Source organism: Dermacentor albipictus, chromosome 10, assembly GCF_038994185.2.
Source record: "Dermacentor albipictus isolate Rhodes 1998 colony chromosome 10, USDA_Dalb.pri_finalv2, whole genome shotgun sequence".
NCBI lineage: Eukaryota > Metazoa > Arthropoda > Arachnida > Ixodida > Ixodidae > Dermacentor > Dermacentor albipictus.
Window position 1 is genome coordinate 44,276,985 of NC_091830.1, and position 20,996 is coordinate 44,297,980.

The following is a 20,996-nucleotide window of genomic DNA, read 5'->3' on the forward strand; positions in this document are numbered from 1 at the left end:
CCGGGACAAACCAAGGTGGCCGGCGCCATTGGAGGAGGTGGAGGAGTGCGTGCGTCGTCGGGCATGATGGGGGGGTTGAGTGCGACTCCGAAGTTCCAGGGTGGTCGAAACCGAGCACCTCCACCACTTGCTAAGAGATTTATTAGCAACGGGCGCGAACGGGTAGTCGTCACAAGCGTTGGGCGAAAGACAGCAACCACGAGCTCATGCCGGTAGCGATGGTGCTGTGGCGCAGGCAGGCTACTCTTCTTTACACATCAACGGGTTTTTTTGGACACAAAATTGACACGTACTGCAAGCTATATCGAAATATAATGGAATTCGAAGTGCGCCGAATACCCACGAAGCGTTCTCATAATCTCGTAAGAGGTGGCAAGACTACCTGAAACGAGAAGGGCTGTACCCAGCCATTTTGATCGGCTTCAAACAGCACCTCAGCACGCAGCTGAGGTGCTGAGCTCATTTGAGCTATTTGAGCTGCAGCATGCTGCAGCTCAAATACCAAATCATCGATGATTGCGTAAACGCCCGCGACAACAAAGCAATCCTAGGGCTCGACCTGCAGAGCGCCTTCGATAAGGTGAAACACTCGGCGATTCTGACCCAAGTCGACAAGCTCAACATGGGCGAAAGATCCTACAACTACATCATGGACTTCCTCATGGACAGGACCGTCGAGCTGCGAGCAGGCGACCTACAGACGCAGGAGAGGAAGCTTGGGAGCACCGGCACACCGCAGGGATCGGTCATTTCGCCGATGCTGTTCAACCCGGTAATGATCGGAGTGGCCGAAAAGCTCGGGCACATCGAAGACGTCAGGCACACCATCTACGCAGACGATATCACGCTATGGGTGACCGGTGGCAGCGACGCCCACATCGAGGGCGCGCTGCAAGCCGCCGTCGACGCAATAGAAGACCAGCTGGAAGGCACCGGACTGACATGTTCGCCGAGCAAATCGGAGCTTCTCATACTCCCACCTACCAAAAACAGCAGAAGCAAGACCAGACAACGCGAAAACGAAAAAAATCAGAATCGTCACCAAATCCGGCAACGTGATCCCCGAGGTCGGCAAAATTAGGATCCTAGGCATGGTCATCGAAAAGCACGGAAGAAACGGCGAAACCATCACCCGTCTCAAGGCAAAAGTAGCCAACGCGATTCTACTCTTCAAACGAGTCACTTCCCGAAAAGCTGGCTTGAGAGAGGAGAGCCTAATTAGGCTCGTCTAATCCGTCATCAGCCACGTCGCGTACGTTGCAGCCTACCACAGATGGCTGCAACACGAACGAAACGAAATCAACGTGCTCATCAGAAGAGCGTATAAGACGGCGCTGGGCCTGTTCGAGTCCCCGAGCACGACCCGCTTGTTACAACTCGGCATACATAATAAGCTCGAAGATATAGCCGAAGAGCAACGGACCGCTCAAATGGAGCGGCTGACCATGACCAAAGCCGGGAGGAAGATACTGTACGATCTGGGAATTAGACGCTCGAAGGAGGTGGAGATGAAGCTCCCCGTCCCCGAAGAGGTCCAACGCCAGACCAGAATCGACTCCATACCGAAGAACATGAATTCCGAGTTCAACAAGGGAAGAAGAGCGGCGAGGGCCAAGGCTCTCATCGACCAGCATGCCAACGACGAACACGCGCGGTACGTGGACGAGGCCGAATACCAACTGCGAATGCCTTCGCAGCGGTCTTAATAGAGGCGTCAACCGGCGCCACGAGGACGGCAGCGAGCGTGAGAAGCGCCGGAGCGGAACAAGCGGAGGAAGTAGCCATCGCCCTGGCCATCGCTGACGCAGACTGCCTCACGGTGCTGAGTGACTAAGACAGGCGGTGCGAAACTTCGCCAAAGGCCAAATCTGCAGGGAGGCTGAGCGCGTGCTGCGAGCGGTGAAACTAAAAGAACGAAAAGTACGACTCAAGTGGTTCACGACACACGCGGGCGACGCGTCGGAACGCAATGAGAACCATAATGAGACGGCACACGCAGCGGCGCGAGCGATAACCAACCGCGCCCCGGCGACAGACCGTCCGACGTGGTTCGGAACCAAGGGCCGCATGACGGATTACAATGAAATCACGAAGGCCTACCGCCTGGCTCGCAGGACTCCCACCCCCGCACCCGAGACTGAGTCATAGACCGAGTCGAGCGGAGGCGGAGACCGCATCGCTACCGAGCCCGATACTGATGAATCGAATGTACTCCGAGACATATCCCAAAGATATGTGCAGAGTCTGCCGGAGGGAGACCGCAGACTACACGCACATTTTGTGGAACTGCGTTAAATATCCAGAAGAAGCAAAATCAAGAACGCACCCATAGCGGCTCGAGGCAGCCGCGAAGAGCTACGGCCGAGACGATCAGCTCTGGGCCGCCCAGCAGGTCCTCGAGGCGCTCGAAAGGCACGGACCCAGCTAGCCGGCAACGGCGAGCGGAGGCCCGCGCCGAGTAACGGCGACTTGGAGGATGACGTAGGCCCTCGTCGGGGCGCGTGAGCGTCCAACTGCAGGCGTAAATAAAGTTGGCTCCAATCCAATCCGCGGAGCAAAAGGTGCACAAGATAGGTGTGCACGTATGAAATGAATGAAAGCGCGCAAACAGGTAACACACGAACACACCACACACACCACTATCAACGTACTACTACAAAGGTGCACAATGCGAATGAATGTCCATTACTCTCACCAACAACTTATAGATCAGCTCATGAAGACAACAACCCTTGTGAAAACTGGGTGGTGTCCATGTAACCACAGATTTTTACTGTTCTGCTTCGTATTAACCCGAGTGCCAGAAACGCCATTCATTCGCTGAGCGACGCGCCACTTTGAAACAGAAAAGCTTGATATTCTCATAATAAGTTTGCCTCCGTGAAGAGGCAACAGTGAAAAGTTGTAGGACCACATCCGATGGAGGACTGCGGGATGGCGATGACAGGCAGTCCTTCAGAACACTCACACGCCGTCAACACAGTGCAGGATACCACAAGGACGGAGACGTACGACGCTATTCACAGACATAAGCGGGCTGTAATAGTCTGTGGCAGGATGATCGGGCTGAAGGAAGTCAATCTTGAAGCAAGGTCCGGAGTGTTCTTGTAAATTGCAGGAACATATCTTGCGCCACGAGCGATACACACTGGCAAAATGAGGCGACACAAGGCCGGTTTGTTGGTCATTCAAAAACTAGTGCAGTCACGTGTGTGCGATATTTACCATAAGTAACTGCAAGGGCACTGAACTAAGTCAAGTATGCCAGCAGGACGCCATCGGTGAGAGAATGCAGAAATGTAAAATGGTCGGTCAGAAGACGAGTGGTGCTCGTCGAAATAATCTCCTCTGGAGAGCCAGTATGCAGGAGCGGTCTGGTATCCTTGTGAGCCGCGCGTGGAAACAGGGGTTCAGAACCTGGAACGACACAGTGCTTACTAGTTAACCACTGGAGGAGACAGGCGTAATACGAGTCGCCTGTACACGCCACTTACCAGTACTAGTGCAGGGTGACGAGGAAAGCCCAGTCTGCCAGCGGGACGTCATCAGGGAGAGGATGTAGAAGTGATGGCACAGTCGCTCATGGAACGGGTGGTGCTCGCGCTCGAAGTATTCTCCTCTGGAGCGTAGATCGGGGAGGCAATGTGAAGGAGGAGGCTGGGTATCCTTGTGGGCCGCAATCGGAAACGAGTTCTGAACCTGGAACGACACATTGCTTATTTGTTAACCACTGGAGGAGACAGACGTAATATGAGTCACCTGTACACGACACTTACCAGTACTAGTGCAGGGTGACGAGGAAAGTCCAGTCTGCCAGCGGGACGTCATCAGGGAGAGGATGTAGAAGTGATGGCACAGTCGCACATGGAACGGATGATGCTCGCAATCGAAGTAATCTCCTCTGGAGCGTAGATCGGGGAGGCAATGTGAAGGAAGAGGCTGGGTATCCTTGTGGGCCGCAATCGGAAACAGGAGTTCAGAACCTGGAACGCCACAGTGCTTATTTGTCAACCACTGGAGGAGACAGGCGTAATACTAGTCATCTGGACACAACACTTACCAGTACCAGTGCAGGGTGACGAGGAAAGTCCAGTTTGCCAGCAGGACCACCGCGGCCAGAAAAATGACTATGTAATCCCACAGGCCAGAGGAATAGCCGTAAGGAACTTCTATAGCGTAGGCAGACTGCCATAGCTGTATCCATGTTCCGAGTATCGGAAAAAACGTTCCTAATTATTACGGCTCTTCGGTTCCTTTGCTCACAACGTGGTGCCGTGACTACGATCGACCCTCGCCACTAAGAGAGAAAACACTGAAGAAAAAATGAGGCAGTTGATGTGCGATTGGCCATTGGGAACAGACGCCCTGTAGCCGACAGCAACCACACAAGAGAATTTTAGCCATCACTACTGCGTGGAAGTAAGCCTGCATGTTGAACATGAACCGAAACGTTTCGCGGTAGAGGAATACTTTGAAGAAGCAGATAAAGATCCTCATGAGAGGCGGCAAGAAAAATGGGTGATGGAGAAAACCTATATTCTGCAACCACGAGCCTTAGTGAAGTCAACGGCAGAACCGTTTACGAGCCTCTAATGCACAGATGGAGCCGTTTGTCACCTAGGAAACAGCGACCGACGAATTTTAAAAAGAATAAGAATACGACGAAGGTTACTTCAAGAACATCAAAAACTATGCAGTATCAATAAAGTGACTAACAACGCATGATCGAGATAATGCACCAATATAAAGTGGACAGTCAACGTAAGTTAGTATGCAGTTCATGGCAGCTTCGTAAAGCGGCCAAATCTAGGAGTGTATGTTTGACGGTAGCAAGTTGACGTGGCAAAGACTTCGGAGATAGTTTTAAAGCGCCATTCATCTTCGACAGAATTTGCTAGAAATGCCACTACTTTGTCTTTGATGGGAAGGCCGGTGCACTGATTGAAGTGCTATACAGTACTGATAAGGGTTACCAGACAGCTGTGTAGCTTCTGAAGGAAGAAATCTGATTAATAACATGAAAGGAAGGTCAGATGAATGCGTTGAACAAGTCAAAATCAGCAAAGAAAACCGAAAGACCTCGAAGGTTTGCGAGAAATCTGCCAGACGATATGAGTTCACATGAACGCAGCGGAAGCGCTCGGAGTAAATATAGCCTACGCTCCGATGCTAATGCCAATTTTGAAGCGTAGGAGGCCACAGGAACTGTTCATTAACTACCAGTTTTACAAAAACAGAGTGCAAGTAATGCAAACAGAACTGAACACTGCAAGAAAGGAAGGAAAAGATGTTCAGTGCTGAGTTACTGAACACATCGATTTGATTTTTGCAAGAAGGCATGTGCAGCGAGTCTGCATTATTTTGAAGACAGCGAAGACTTCAGAGAAAATGGGTTGATGGATAAAATTTTGCGAGCAAGACTTTCTGGAAAACTCGATCACAAGATGAAGTTTATACAATAAACCACTTCACTCTAGTCTGCTGCCGATGAATAACGTATGAAGACAAGCAGAAGCTTCGAGATATAACTAAGGCTTCCGGCGTGCGAGACCAAAACCTAATGCGGAATTTCTGTGCACTATGTTAGCAAAATTAAATGTGCAGGTCGAAAATGTGCGATGTCAAATAAAACGACTCAAAACAAGGAAAAGATGCGTCTGATGGTAAATAATATACTTGCTAAGATTTTATCTACAAGACCGTTAAGTTCTACTACACATGGGCATAGCATGAACAAAATATTGAATGAAAGGAGAGGATGCAAGAGTTACTTGGAAGCCAACAATATGCATACATGTGCCTGTTTGGCATGAAGATTAGACTAAGTATGACCGCACAGAGGCTCACGATGGCCGCATTCCGAAGAAATAGCGAGGAATGTAGTAGAAGCTTCATCACAAGAAAATCCAGGTGGTGAATTAGTAGTCGAGGCTATTGAAATAGTCGTAATATCGAGTGCATGACTTCCTCGACAAAACGAGAAGTAGGATATACAAAAAGGATGAGAATAAAAATTGCTGATGACAATGGTCATGCCAAGACAATGGTCAAGCCAAGAGACACTTGGATCCGATCTTTACTAGGAACCGATAGCAAAACGGATAAACTGAACAAACACACAATGGAAAGCATTCTAGACTGGACTGGCTATGGCTCATGTGGTGTAGAATTAGAAGTACAAAACGCCAAACCCGTCGTACTTCACGCCGCCGATAGAACTGCCGAAATTTACGCCATCATAAAGTTGTAGAAAATAGAATACTGGCATAACTCAAAAAACGATGCATGGATTGGATCACTTAGTTACACCTTTCACAAGGACAGTTCAGAAGGATGTAAAGGTAAGAATTCCATGAAAAAAAGTAAGTTACCGTGGAAAATGAAGTAGCAATCCGAAGTCAAAAGAAGAACTCCAAACAAATGTTCTGAGAAAAAAGTACAATTGTGCAATGCAAGATATTTCATGCCTGGAATGGCAGAATAAGCACTGTCGGAAGTATGGAGTACTATATGTCGCGTCAAGCAATTCCAGAAGACGAACTAGCCACACAAGTATATTTGGCACCTCGTAGTCGACATCAGCGATGTTCTGAATCAAAACCGTCAAGCAGGACAGCATTTGTATCCATATGTACGAACAATGAATTTTCGAAACCACTCCGTTGCAGTTGATGGCATGCGTGGAAAAATCAAAACCTTCAGACAGGAGGAAATTCGAATACATATGTATTAACACCGATAATATGGCAACGTGATAATGAATTTTCAAAACTACTAAGTTATAATGGCATCAAACTTAATTCCATTAGAGTTGGTAACGTTATGCTCGGAACATCAAAATAAGACCAGGCAACAGGCGTAATAGAAAACAGAAGCAAAAGTAATTTTCGCCGAGCTGCAATGAATCCTCGGTAATGGTGATTAAACACCGAATTGAGAAATAGACATCAGGATACCTCTCCTACCTGATCAGGCAAGACCAGTATTCCGCGAATGAAATGGGACCACAGAATATCATTGGTAGTGTCCTATCAAAAGTATGCACGAGCGAAATGCTGACGAAACGCACATTGCGTGAAGCCTGGGCAAAAATATTTAGTGCGCTGAAATTTGTAACGTCCTTCACCGGAACTGATACCAGTATTAAATGAGTGGCAAAAAAAAACGGAATACCATGGGGAAAGTCCTCTTCCAGGCCAAAATAAGGGATCTATGGAGGAATGCATCGGGGAAGTTAAATTCAGACTAAACACCTAGACAGTACATCGACAAGAACAGAACGTAAGCACTGGAAAACTTATTTTGTCGGATGCAAGCTCTGCGGCGTAAGTGCAGTGGGCATGCAAGTTATAGCGGAGACAATGCTGATGCTGGCAAAGAATAGTGTAGCTCTAATGAAGACCGTTGTCACTGCCGCAAAATTAAAACTTGCGGTCAACACTGTGTGATGTGGAGTTACACCAAGAAAAATCTAAAACGAGAAATGGACCAAGTTTTGGACCACTGCTAAGATTAAGCTGAATTGGATTTTTTTTTTAAATACGTAAAGCTTCCAATGAACAGAGACAAAAAAATATGGTTGTCCAATGTAAAAGTAGTGGGTATACGTCAGTGGTAATAAAAATCCAGCGGTTCTCAACAGCAGTGTGACCGCAGAACTGATTTCGGTCTCAGAACAGATTTCGAAGGAATCCGAGTTGCCACAGTCTGAAGAGCCAGGTTACGAAAATCCAGATAGTAAAAGCGCTGAAGGAGATCACGTGTTGCATGTACATCGGAAATGATTGCAAAACGATGTATTAAAGGCGACAGTTTCAGCAGTTCAATTTTTGGAAAGCAGCTGCGTTAATGTTTCCTTCCGTGAATAAGACAAGGCCAACGGTCCACTAGAATACCACCGAAACCAGTCTCATTTGGATTGAACAAAATGCGGATATAAAAAAAAATTGAAAAAATTCATCAAGCAAGCGAATGTAAACACAACACGTGAATACTAAATGTTTTAATACGAAGGCCTATCGACACTTAAAGGACGCCTTCGGCAAGTCCCATATGGCAAGATGAGCAGCACACGATCTCAATAAAATGTGACAGTTGGAAATAATGTATGTAGATGAACTTTTCACGGTGGAGTGTGTGACACGCTGACTAATACAAGAACTGGATTTTCGACAATCGGAGCACAAAATCAAGTGCAAGTAGTAATGCAATACAACAGTGCGCTGTTTGGAGACGATACAATGGCAGACCATTGTAGCAGGAAGTACATCTACCTGGTGATAGATTGATGCAGGCCATTTGAAATAGCTGGCGTGCATTTCACCGGTGCTCTGGCAGTAGCTACAAATAAAGGAGACATTGTCAAACTACGTAGCAATTTATGCAGCAACCGAAGTTTTCTACAGGCTTTCCGGAGCTTCTCAGCTTGAAAAGCATGAGACTGTCAGGAAAACAAAATTTAATGGGGTCGGGACCACATTACATCGCGAGAGAACTGCAGATTTCATCACCAATCACCCAGTGGAAATGCCTTCCGGAAAAACTCACCACGGTGGTGTGGTTTCTATGAAAGGTTCATCCATAGTTCCAACGGCTAAAAGCCAACAGCCGACGTGTATTGGGTTTTGGAGAAATATACCCGAATATACGAAGTAGATGACATCAACAATCAGTCAACATAGGCTTTCGATGAATCTGATGAACCTACACCTTTAACGTCTGTGGATCCGACTGGTCAAAACAGAACTAGGAGGAGTCGGTGAAGAATACGATGGCAACCTTCAACAAAAATGAAGTCTATATGTTAAGTTACGAAAGCACGGCGATGTAATATGGCGCTCCGAACAGACGAAAGAATTTAGACGCGCGAAAATGAAAGCTGATAAATATCACCGGGGTCTGAAGAAAGGCGACGTCTGCTTACTTGGAGAAAGGCATTTAAGAGCCTCTTGGAAAAATTAACATAGCGAAGGAAGTTTTCTTAAGCATAAACCAAATTTCGAGGGTCTGCAATTAAATACATCCGAAAGCAAATTACTTCGAGAGCCCACAAAAGTTGCTTTATTTGCGACAGCGGGGAGACGTAGTAACAGGATTAAAGAAAAGAGTACAGAGAACACGAACAACAGCCGTCATTGGAAAAGTTGCATCTTCTGACAACGCTTTCAAAAGCAGGCGTTCGGAACCCGGAATGCCATAGAGCGTATAGACCGCAAAAGGGCACATCCGTAGTACGATTGGCGTGTACATGGTAGTTGCCCGACTGGGAGCCGAACGGCACCCCGTCTCCCAGTAGGAAGCCACCGGCGACAAATTGCAAGTCCAACACGGCCGACTGTAGGACGAGTAGAGCCCATCTGTAGCGTAGGCCGGAGACTAGATGTGCAGAAGCGTGCGCTGGATACCCTTGTAAATAGCCGCAATCGAAAGCACGAGATCGGAACCCGAAATCATGCAGGACTCTCGAGAACACAGCCTTTGTACAAATCGTTTGTACATGGCAATTGCCAGGAGTAGTGCCGGGCACGAACAAAGTCCAGTCCACCAACAAGACTTCACCGGCGAGGGAATACGAAGGTGTTAACGCAGTCGGTGACGGCATCAGTGGCACTCGAGGTCATCCTCTGCAAGGCAAGGAGGAAAGTAAACACCAAAATAACGAACATCTGCAGTCGCAAAGAAATGGACTACTTACTATAGCTGCTGCACGGCCGGGCTCCGCTCCAGGCCGAAGGCGACATAAGGTCGCCGCAATAGCTAAAAGCTGGCGAGGCAATTTCCAAATGTCGTTTGCTCCCGAGATTCCACATTTCGCTCGATAGCACTGACGCGCCCGGGCTACCTTGTCACGAAATGGTGGGGTCGGGGTGGCAATGACATTTGGAACGGGTTAATGTCCCTGGCGCAATCGAAAGAGGACGGCTACCAGCTACAGCCTGCGCAGTGCGAGCTAAGCCTTGGATCGGCTAAACCTGAAGCTATACACACGCCGCCACAGCGTGCGTTGTCCGTCCTCTTCGATTCCGTCACGGAGGTGACCCGATGTGGTCGCAGCTATGCCCACAAACTTCGGGCTTACAATTATTCACCTGAACTGAACTTGCGTATTTTCGAACGCAGCTACACTTAACCGACAGCTATAACTTATCGAAAGCGTGCGCCACCCTCGCCAACTTGGAGACTATCTAGCATCTCACTTGATGAGCATTTAAGCTCGCTGCGAAGAAAGGTCGCTGCGCAGATCAGCGGTGAGGGTGGTCACTCTGAGACTTGGACGTCCACGACAGTTACCGGCCGAAGTGCTCACATGGACAGCCAGGGGACGATTGCGGGTCAATACGATTTCATCTGGAATGCACCCAAGAAAATACTTGTTTAGGTTTGGGCTGGAACCAGTGCAGCAACATTTTCACGACTATCTGGGCCGCATTACTGGCCGAAATTTCCCATTCATTCACAACAGCAACACATTAAGAAAAAGAAAATGCGCAGTGGGAAAGTAGCTTCCAGAGCATAACAAGCACGACTGAGACCCACATCCTCTCCTGAGACCCGCTCCTGTGTGACCGGCAGTTTGAAAGAAGTTTAGAAACTAGGTACAGTGCTTTGGTAAAGTACATCTTGCAAGCCTCGGATATCAAGCGGTATTGTCAGCCGTTCGTTTTCAAACATCTTGACCAAGCAAGCAACCTGTAAATTAACAGTTGTGCTTCCCGCTGCTCATAAGCATGTTTCAGTCATCATACTCGCCTGAGAAAATGAAAAATATACACCGTTGAATAATCGGTTCGATACATGGGCAGGTTTCTGCCGAACGAACGATGATTGCACAAAACGTGTAGCTAGAAGTCGCCACCCTTAAGAAACTCCGCTCTTTAACAAAGGATCCTCCAACCGGCGTTGCTGAAACTTCACTGCAATCACTACAAATCTCACTAAGGTCGCTTACGTGAGCCTTATGTAATGTCCGTCTTTGCAACTTCTAGTCAGCTGTAGAAAGCGTAATCAAAGCTGACCACAGGCAGATTATCACATTCAGAAACCAAGCAAAACCACGCATGTGTAATGGTTAAGGCAAGTCGCAGCAACTTGAATTCAATTGGTTACGAAACAAAGCAATCAGTATTATCCCCATAGAACGCTGCAGCATAATAGTGCAACAAAAATATTTCCGAGTTCAAGAAAAACTTTACTACGTTTTTCATCGCCACAAAAACTCAGGTTTATTTCCCGAGAATTCCGACTTTCACAATATGGGAAATTTCCCACCTTTTGGCAAGGCTGCCTGGGATGTCCTCGTGCACCACCATCGAAAACGGACGCCTGGAAACCCGAAACGACCGAGGACTTGTTAATTACTCCAGGACACAGCCGAAGTACGAGTCGTCTGTAAGCGATATACTCACCAGGACCGAGTCCGGACCCGCCTGCCAGGAATACGCCATCGGTGAGTGAATTCAATGGAACAAACACAGTAGGCCACGGTACGAGCGGTGCTCAAGACCATCTCCTGGGTTGACGTCGGGAGGATGGCAAACGTGGAGCAGCACGCTGGGTGTCTTAATCGTGGGCCGCGATCAAAAGCAGAAGTAGGGATCCTGGAACAACAATATTCCCACTCAGCATTTCCAGTAAAATACTTGAGCACGTACTTCACAAGAGATTACCCGAGGTTATTGAAAAAAGCATGAATTTCGCTATCCCAGATTGGTTATCCACAGGATAAAGCAACTCGGCCAGCCTTACTGCAAACAAACTTAAATATAGACTAAAGGTGACATACAGAGGGATTGTGTCTGCTCCCAAAGAAGGCTTTCGATTCAGTCATATACCAAGTACTTTTCAGTAAGCAGTCTTCTTACGGAATTAGAGGGACTAAACCAAATTAGAAACCATCTCAAAATCTCAGTGCCCTTCCACTCTGAAGAAGGATGATGAGTGAAGCTGTGTATGTGTGCCCCTTAATGGCAAACTGCACCTCCACCGCGGGTCGGCCCGGCATTCCGCTATCTTCGGGATCGGTCCACGTATGAGAAGCTCTTACCGCCTGCTTCATTTCTGCGGCGGGTCGGCCCAGCATTGCATGAGCTTCCGGATCGGCCCATGTATGGGAGGAAGCCAAGTGCATTCTACTTCACTGCCGGTGTAAACATTCGGTACCGGCGTAATCCTATTGCTGCGAAAATTTACACCCGGAACGAAATAAAATACACTTGGTTACTGCAATATTAGCCATTTGTCTGAGCTCTGCGCCACCTGGTGGGTGCACCATGCAGGCCGCTCCCGTTTACACCGTCGCCACAACGCCCCATCCACCCGCGTTTACCGAATACAAGCTAAACCTCTAATATCTTCGGGGGTCGGCCGACGTCATCATTATCATCATCATCAGCCTGGTTACGCCCACTGCAGGGCAAAGGCCTCTCCCATACTTCAACCCCGGTCATGTAGTAATTGTGGCCATGTCGTCCCTGCAAAATTCTTAATCTCCTCCGCCCACCTAACTTTCTGCCACCCCCTGCTACGCTTCCCTTCCCTTGGAATGACGTTTTATTCTAGTAGGGCCGCATCAGTCACGGCACGTACTCGACGACACGAACGCAGGTGGCGTGTGACGCGGACGCCGGAGGAGAAGGCTAGAGTTTTGTGGCGACACGCTGATGATCATTGCCTATAGAAGTGCATTAGATGTATCAGTTGGAGATTCGAGACCTCCAATAGAGGTTGATATTTGCACTAGTTTACGTGAAAATAAAGTTGATGGGAACTAGCCCTCGACACCTTCGCTGTAAAAACTATAAGCAGTATGTTTCACTGCGTTTGTCATCGTCCAAGCTAATCTCAGCCATTACACCTGTACCAAGAGGCCCATTACGCCATCAACCATGAACATTGCCTAGAGGTACATTAGATGTATCAGTTGGAGATTCGAGACCTCCGAAAAAGGTTGATATTTGCTCTAGTTTACGTGAAAATAACGGTGATGGTACTGTCAAAAGACCTTTTTTTTACGTTTAAAAATGTTATGTAAATGTCTCTGCTAGATATTCGCTACATTTGTGGATATTAGTGTAAGGTTGAAATGCGCTATAACCGCGTTACCCAGATTACATTTTGTGCATTCACATTACTGTGTGGGAGCAGCTTAGCATATCTTTATTGACGGACCGCAAAAAATTTTAATTACATTATCGAGAAATAAAAACTCGAGAGACTCCCTGGCGTATCACGGCTTTTGCATATTGCTTTCTATGTTGAATGTGAAAGGTGCAAGGGGGGAATGCCACACAACAAGGTCAGTTACTTCGCGTGAACGCATAATTGCTCACGTGCGCCCGCCTCGCGGGCGTGCAGAGTCCCTACTCTTCAGGACCTCACATCTGGTACGAGTACATCATTGAATTACATCACATTTTAAGAGTAAATTGAACGCGAAAATAGAGTAGAGGCAAACATGAGAAGCAAACATGATAGTCACGAACTATAATTTGAGCAAGTCAGTAAACATGTTTGTCATAGGGAAACAAAAAAGACGCCTCTGGGAGGACAACTACACTAAAAACAGTTTGCACCCTTTGGGGTGTATATTTGTTCCACAACAATAATCGTCATCTGCCTTGCTTGCGTTTCCTTTCTTGAAAACTCGGCGCTCGCTACTTTCCTGTCGAGACTGCTGTGACAAGCTGATAACGCACAAGCCGTTCGTGACTTCGAAGTACCGAGCTCACAGCATTAAAGAAAGGAAACGCGGGCAACACGGATGACGATTATCGTTGTGGGACAAATATACACCCCAAAAGGTGCAACTTTTTAGAGTGTAGTCATGTGTGGTCAAAGAAGTCAGGTCCTTACAAAATACATTGGGTGCCACGTGATATGCATATGATTAAACACAAACACACACACACACACACACACACACACCTATATACATATATACACATATATATATATACGAACTTTAGGAGATACTGTTCAAACGGTGTGCACCAATAAAATATAGCTACGAATTGGTGCTTGAATGGTATCCTATGTACATGCAATATACGTTATCAGGTAGCCTAGCAATCATGTAGATAGTACGTCCTATAAACAGCCACGCTTTGTCTTATAGACACGGCACGTACTCGAGACGTAACAGGTATGAGACTTTAATACGTTGACGTTGGATCAATTACAGACGTTGAAGAGACGTTCGTGGTTCACAGGGTACGCTTTTGGTTTTCCTTTATAGCTATGATCAGTTGCATCCCATTAATGGAAAAAGTACTATTGTACGCGGATGGCATGCATTTTTTTCTTTTTGCTGCTGAATTAACGGATAAAACAAATAGGTGGTTAGGAGAGGTGGCAACGATGCTAAATGTAAACGAGCTGCAATTGAACCTCAATAAAACAGACCTACAACATGAGTACTTTAAGCAAGGGAGCGAGTAATGTTTTGTCTTTATATGCATATTGATAATACAGAGCGCACAAAGAGCATATTTTGGATTTTCTTTTTCGTGAATTCGTCTTGGATTGAGCATGTTAACAATTTAAACCTGAACCTGCCACGCATAACAGAAGGTTTAGGAAGGATGAGGCACCAAATACCAGCTAGGTTCAGCTCAAGTCTCTCTGATACAGTTACATGCTGTATTGTATTCTCATATGGGGCTCAACTACTCATCAAATTGCTAGCCATGTTGCAGAAAAGTAGCCATGCACTTGCGATTTCGGTCCACACAGACGGTACGAGGGATTTTCGTGACCGTTAAAAATTGCTATGCGCAAACAGACTACGCACTTGCGAACTCGTGACATGCATTTACAACGAGTTTAAGATAAAACTGAAAAGAAACTTGATAAAAATTTTCAGCTCGGAAATGCGTGAACGATTGTCGAAAGCAAGGAAAAATTATGGTAGACAGCATTAGCTTCTAGACCACTGCTTTCGAGAATGCTATAGCAATTTTGAAATTCACATTCAACGAGCGAAGTCTCCGAGACATTTCACAAAATCACTTTAGAGAGAACTGTTAAGGGCACAATCTTGATAATTTTTACCCCAGGGCTTAGGTAGTACAAAACCAGACACGTTTTTGTTGTTGCCAGTCTATTTTTGCTCTGTATTTAAACTTCCGCAACAAATGGTTAGTCGGTTTTCCTTACCCAATTGGTTATAGAATATTAAGTTATTTTGCGATATCTTGAGCTCTGTTTGCCGTACGATAAATGCATTTTCTGTTCACACATTTCTTGTCCAGACATTGATGTTGAAATTGCTATAGTGCGTGAACATTTCTACTCAATCGATTTATTTTTGTTGAACGATGGCATGTTACCGCTGTCGCTCGAGTAAAAAAATATTGAAGACATGGGCCCACTCTGGTGTAGACAATCATGTTTACTCGCTGTTTTTTCTTTGATGCTTTGTCGTACGTTTGTCGAACGAGTATAAAACATTTCTAACTAGAAGGGAAGATCAAACTGAAATAAACCAACTGAAACAGCAAGGTTTATTTTTAACCACTCGAGGGCAGCCGTAGTACAAGAGGTCTGTACGTGGTACTTACCCGTAGTACAGTGCAAGGCAACGAGCAATCTGGTCTGCCAGCAAGACCACACCGGCAAGGGTCGGTCACTGTACGGGTGGTGCTCAGGGGCCATCTCCTCTGGGACGTTGGGAGGATGGCAAACGAGGAGCAGCGCACTGGATATCATCCTACACGTGGGCCGCAATGATAAGCAGAGGTCAAGATCCTGAAACAACAAGGCATGGGCATGGCAGCGTTACTAGCACTCGTATGGCAAATTAAACCGTTTCACCGACATTCCGCGGCCAATGTTCGTGTCGGTTCTCCCGGCGCGCGCGGGTCAAGTGGTGTCCAATGCGACTTGGGCTGTGCAACAGCATAACGCCACAAGCTGCTTCCTGCCACAACGTTTCCCTTGATTATCTGGTGCAACTCCGAACAGCTACACGCATGCAACGCTCTGCACGTTCCGAGAGAGCGCAACGATAGCTCTTAACTGGAAAAGGCCGCACCAGCAACGCTGTGGTCACTGGCCACAGCAGCGGTGCCAGCATTCAAGTTGCAATTAACCCCTCGTCTGCATACGTACGTGAGGAAACGTACGTGAGGAACACGTACTATCAGCGTCAAATGAAAGTTGAGCAGCGGAGCGCGTGGCCCAAGCATAAGTGAAGATATAGTGCGCGCCGTCCAGTCATCAACATTGACAAGCGCGCGCATCCGATTTGGCCGCACTGCGCGATCCCCATCTAGCGAGATAATTTCGCTTCTGTCCTGGTTCTTACATTTGAAATGGAGGAAATAAAAAATAAAAACGAAGCTAAAATGTTGCAGTTTACGGCGAGTCTTGTCGCACAGATCGCCGAAGCCACAAGTGCTCTCAGCGCAAATAGCGGTGCGCGTGGTGCAGTTTGCACCGTCATCGCCCGCACCATGCACCGTCATGGCAAGGTAGATTCGCCCGCGCGGTGCCGGCGATGACGGCTAGTATGCTTCGCATCCTGGGCTTAACCTTAGCTAAGCCACAGCCATTTTTTTTTTGCCAATTCTGGCAGGGCCACGGACATATATTGCGATCGACACGGTTGTGTATATAAGAAAGCTACTCCCGCTTGGAGGGGCCATTGAAACCAACAGAGGACCAGATCTTATACAGATTGCTAGGGAACTTAAGCGGACTCTTGCGGTATCAAGGACATTAAGCAAAAAGCGACCAGTTGATATAGAAACCAAATGAAACTCGTCAAGGATAGTGGAAAGAAAGATTGCATGACGCTTGCGAAATCCAGGTTATAGTGTGAATGTCATAACTGACGAACACTTGGAAAAAGAATCGACGACTTGCAAAAATCACGTTAGGAGGTCAAATATGGTTGTACATGGCATTTCCGAGGTGGATGGGGAAACGAGTAAGCTACCAGAAAATAAACTTGCTACGGCGCTTGTTGACAGCGGCAAGCCCAGTCACGTCGGGTCACACCCAGAGCAGCCGAGCTCCTAGCACGAGTTGCAGCTCCGAGGCTTCAGTCTTCTCAGCAGCCAAGTGGCAAGAGCAACGCACGAACTCTGTTCGGCATTGCACAGTTCACGAAAACTCGATAAGGACGTGCTCGTGCAGGAATTGGTAAGTATTGGAACGCATCCAACGTTTATGCAAGCCAAGAAACAAGGCAAGGATGCGCTATACTTATGCGCCTAAATTCGCAAAAGGAAAAAGTATTCGAAAGATCAAATTTAATACTGACTAGTTAACCGAGTAATACTTTGCACGAAAGGTCAGAAAAGCCTGGAACGACAAAAAAAAAATTTGAGAAAGACGTGAGTGTCCGTCGCGTTCGACAAACTATACATAAGCAATCGGCCGTACCTCTGTGGCCGTGCGACCAAAACAATAAAGTGCCATCGCAAACGAATTATGCAGACCCAATAAACATGTTTGAACCTGAAGCAAAGCTTTCTTGAAACGATTCATTAATCCACCGTATTTGGCGAGATACAACAAGCACGCACACGTGTTCTCTCGCGTAACCATGCTACACAATGCGACGAATTTTACGTAGTTTGAGTTCACTTCTTCATTTTAATTGTACCAGCCACTTCACCAGCTCCATATGCGGGCGTTCGCCATAGCATGGAAATGAACACGAAGCAGGCATTGCAAAGAGCTTGAATTGGCGTTAGCACGACACCCACAGCCGGCGACAAAAAGTCACGAACCACATTCAAGTCCTGAACAGCCTGTTGCAGTAGCCTAAAACTGTATACGACAACGCGGTTAGCATATTCTAGTCGAGGCCCGAAGTGCAAATACCGGACTCCGTTGCGAGGTTGAGGAGTCATATTCAGCTTTTTCTCAGATTTCATAGTCCGTAATAGTGTGTCGCCGGGTGCACCTCCCGCTTATTGGGCAATCGCCGTTCTGAACACGCGCCAACGTACATACCACCCACTAAAAGCGCTCCTGCACTTAAGTTTAGGTGCACGTTAAAGAATCCCAAATGCTCAAAAGTGATCCGGAGACCCCGTTACCGCGTGCCTCAATGAAATGCATGACACCTGTGCCAAGAGGCGATGCGTCGTGTGAGGCAGCGACATTGATGACCATCACGCCGGCTGTACGCAATGGAGCACAACAACGCCAAAGCAAGCGTCTCGCTGTGTGTCATCTGCACTACGCGCTCAAACGCTGGTACACGTGGTGTGCACAAGGTAGCGTTTAACATCAACTCGCCACTAGAGTATTCAACTGAACGCTAAATCGCGAATTAACGCAAACAGCAGACAACGCTTCGCTTACATATATTCTCCCAGTGCGTGGGATTCACTTTTTTTCATTATAATTTCAATCTGCTATCACGGTCAATATGAGATACAGCATGAAAGTGCAAAGCAGTCGCGCGTTGTAGCTCACACTGAGCGCAACTGTGCATGTGCAGTGCCCACCAGCTATACGCTCTCCATCGAGAGAGGTAGCGTTATAAATAGACAATTATCGCACGAATTGTGAATGTGTGATATTTACCAGTAGTAGCAGGGCTCCGAGCGAAGTCTGCCAGTAGGACGCCGTGGGTGCGCAACTGCAACGGAGCCAACGCGGTCAGCCACGGTATGCGAGCGGTGCTCAAGACCGCCTCCTGGGGTGACGTTGGGAGGACGGCAAACGTGGAGCAGCACGCTGGATATGTCCTTCCATGCTCGTGGTCCGCAATCTCGAAAAGCGGACGTCGGGATCCTGAAACGACAACGAGGTTTTTTTTTTTTTTCACCACTCCGATACATATTCGTCTAGTACGAATGGTCAGTACTTACCCTTCATAGTGCAGAGCGACGACCAAGGTCTCGCCGGCAGGCAACACCCCCACCGGCGAGGGAACACGGTAGACCAAGTAACGAGTGGTGCTCTGGAAAATAGCAAGGACAGTAAGTCAACACATGAAAAGAAACGAAAAAGCAACAAAGGCAACGAAACGGGCCGCGTACTGTCGCTGCTGCCCGGGCCGAGCTCCGATGAACACCGCAGGCGACGACGTCCCGCGTCGGGTGCTGCAGTAACAGTATTAGTAGCAGCTAAAAAGCTGGCGAGGCAATTTCCGAATGCCGTCTGCTTCCCGAGATCCCACGTTTCGCTCGATAGCACTGACGCGCCCGGGCTACCCTGTCACGAAACGGTGGGGTCGGGTCGCAACGCAAGTCGGATGGGTCCGTGTCCCTGACGAAGTCGAAAGAGGACGGCTATCAGCTAGCCTGCCTAGTGTGAGCTAAGCCTCGTGTCAGCTACACCTGAAGCTATACGCGACGCCACCCCGCACACACAAGGGGCCCGTCCTCCTCGATTCCGGCACGGAGAAGACCCGTGTGGCCGCAAGCCATGCCCACGAAACCTCGGGCTTACAGCTAAGCAACAAAAGTAACTACGCAGTTTTCGAATGCAGCTAACAATCGTAGCGAGCGCTAATTAGTGTAACTTAACGAACAGTTAACTACTCTAAGGCGTGCGCCACCCTCGCCAGCTTGGGCACCACCTGCGGCACCTACTTGGTGAGCGTTTAAGACGCTCGACGCGTGGAAGTCTCGTAGAGACGACGCTCGCTGTGACGAGGGGTTGCGGCGCAGGTCCTCGGTTAGTGGCCACGGTCCGAGTTCCATATCCACAGTTCATATAGTCCAGTAGTCGCCGAAGAGGGAAGATGCGCACAAGCAAAATAAAAAGCGAGTCCTCGACTGCAGGCACGAAAAATGTCCGCGGTCACAGCTCTTTCACGGGCCGAGCACGAGCAGTCTCTGGCAGCAGCTGGTAGTAGACGTCGGCTGCTGTGGTGTCGGCAGGCGGGCCGGGCACCGAGTCTCTCGAAGCGTGCCTCACATTTTTGCAGGCTCGGGGGAACAAAGCCAATTCTTCCATAGTAGGCCCAAGGCGGGTACACGTGTAGCGTGCAACGTCGTCAAGCGCTGCCGGTGTTAGCGAGTAATTACGAGCAGCGGGACCGCGGGTTACGGTACGACGCAAGAGAGCAGACGACAGGAGGCACGGCGAAGTAGGCGGGAAAGTTCAAAATGGCGACCCGAGCAACCCGAGGCCCAGGATGTTCGCTTTTCGACACCGACGACTACGACGCTAAGCTCTCTGGCGCATGCGTTGATACGCCCGGGCACCCTTTTTTCTTTGCACGTTGGTGTTTTCTCGAACTACGTCACTGGCTCGCCAGCCGCCGCGCCACAGTTATCACCGCGATCGGAGCGACCGGCGATGTTAAAGTAACCAAAGAAATAAAACAGAAAGAAAAAAAAGAAGCAGCCTGCATGCATGTACCCGGACTCGGAATGTTCTAGAAGCTTCCAGATGCTTCCACTGCGTTCGGACAGCAATGGCGTCAACGCTGTCGCCGTCGTGTTATCGATGTTACAACCCGCTGACGGAACCTTCGCGGTTCCCGTGACCGCGCTCCGCGTTGGGCTCCGGCGGCTAGCATGACTTGCAACTTAACGAGAGCGCTTGTCGCGCGACGTGTTTCCAGCAGTTCTTTGTGCGATGTCGTGACCTGCTCCTGCCGCACCGTTTCCCGTCGAACGAAGATTAAAATTACAGTCTGGGCGTCTTGCGTGCAAAAAGCACGATCAATTAATTACGATAGATAGACGCCGTACGGCCCGGGACTCCGCGGGCTAATTTTAACCATCGGGTGGTTCTTTAACGCGCATCGAAATCAAAATACACGAGCGTTTCTCTTTTATTTCGGTCGTTATCGAAATGCGGCGGCCACAGTCGAACCCCTGAGCTGGAGCTCAGCAGCTGAATCCCACAGTCATTCGACTACTGCAGCGCGCGTTGGTTCGGACTGCTATAGTACAGCGACCCGAGCTTGCCGTATAAAAGGCATTCGCATTCCAAACGTTTCTGTCTCTGTATGACTTGCACTAGTTGAGTTTTTTTTTATTGATATGATATAAGGAGATGTTGGCGCACAGTTTAAGGCGCCG

At 48.2% G+C, this 20,996-nt stretch overlaps 1 protein-coding gene across 3 annotated transcripts; it reads right to left on the reverse strand.

The window, feature by feature from the left end:
* Positions 1-8,366: 8,366 nt before the first annotated feature.
* Positions 8,367-20,508, reverse strand: LOC139050682 (uncharacterized). 3 transcript variants are annotated; one of them, XR_011509010.1, is made up of 8 exons: positions 18,999-20,508; positions 18,828-18,919; positions 18,541-18,750; positions 15,558-15,744; positions 11,406-11,597; positions 11,269-11,322; positions 9,695-10,347; positions 8,367-9,623 (listed from the first exon to the last, which is right to left on the reverse strand). XR_011509010.1 is itself a non-coding variant. In XM_070527286.1 (7 exons), the coding sequence occupies exons 1-4, from the start codon at positions 19,662-19,664 to the stop codon at positions 15,702-15,704; spliced, it is 456 nt and encodes a 151-aa protein (XP_070383387.1). In that variant the 5' UTR covers positions 19,665-20,506; the 3' UTR covers positions 10,221-10,347; positions 11,269-11,322; positions 11,406-11,597; positions 15,558-15,701. The 3 variants fall into 3 exon arrangements, 1 of the variants encoding a protein (XP_070383387.1); XR_011509011.1 differs by having other exon boundaries at positions 8,369-9,623; positions 10,197-10,347; positions 18,999-20,503; XM_070527286.1 differs by lacking the exon at positions 8,367-9,623 and having other exon boundaries at positions 10,221-10,347; positions 19,554-20,506.
* Between the last annotated feature and the right edge of the window lie 488 nt (positions 20,509-20,996).

Excerpts from the sequence above, each read along its gene's own strand:
- LOC139050682 (XM_070527286.1), bottom strand. The coding sequence starts at position 19,664 with ATGGAACTCGGACCGTGGCCACTAACCGAGGACCTGCGCCGCAACCCC. Across the intron at positions 18,751-18,827 it reads GTCGCTCTGCACTATGAAGG|GATCCCGACGTCCGCTTTTC; the intron begins GTAAGTACTGAC and ends TTGTCGTTTCAG. Across the intron at positions 15,745-18,540 it reads TCGGAGCCCTGCTACTACTG|GATCTTGACCTCTGCTTATC; the intron begins GTAAATATCACA and ends TTGTTGTTTCAG.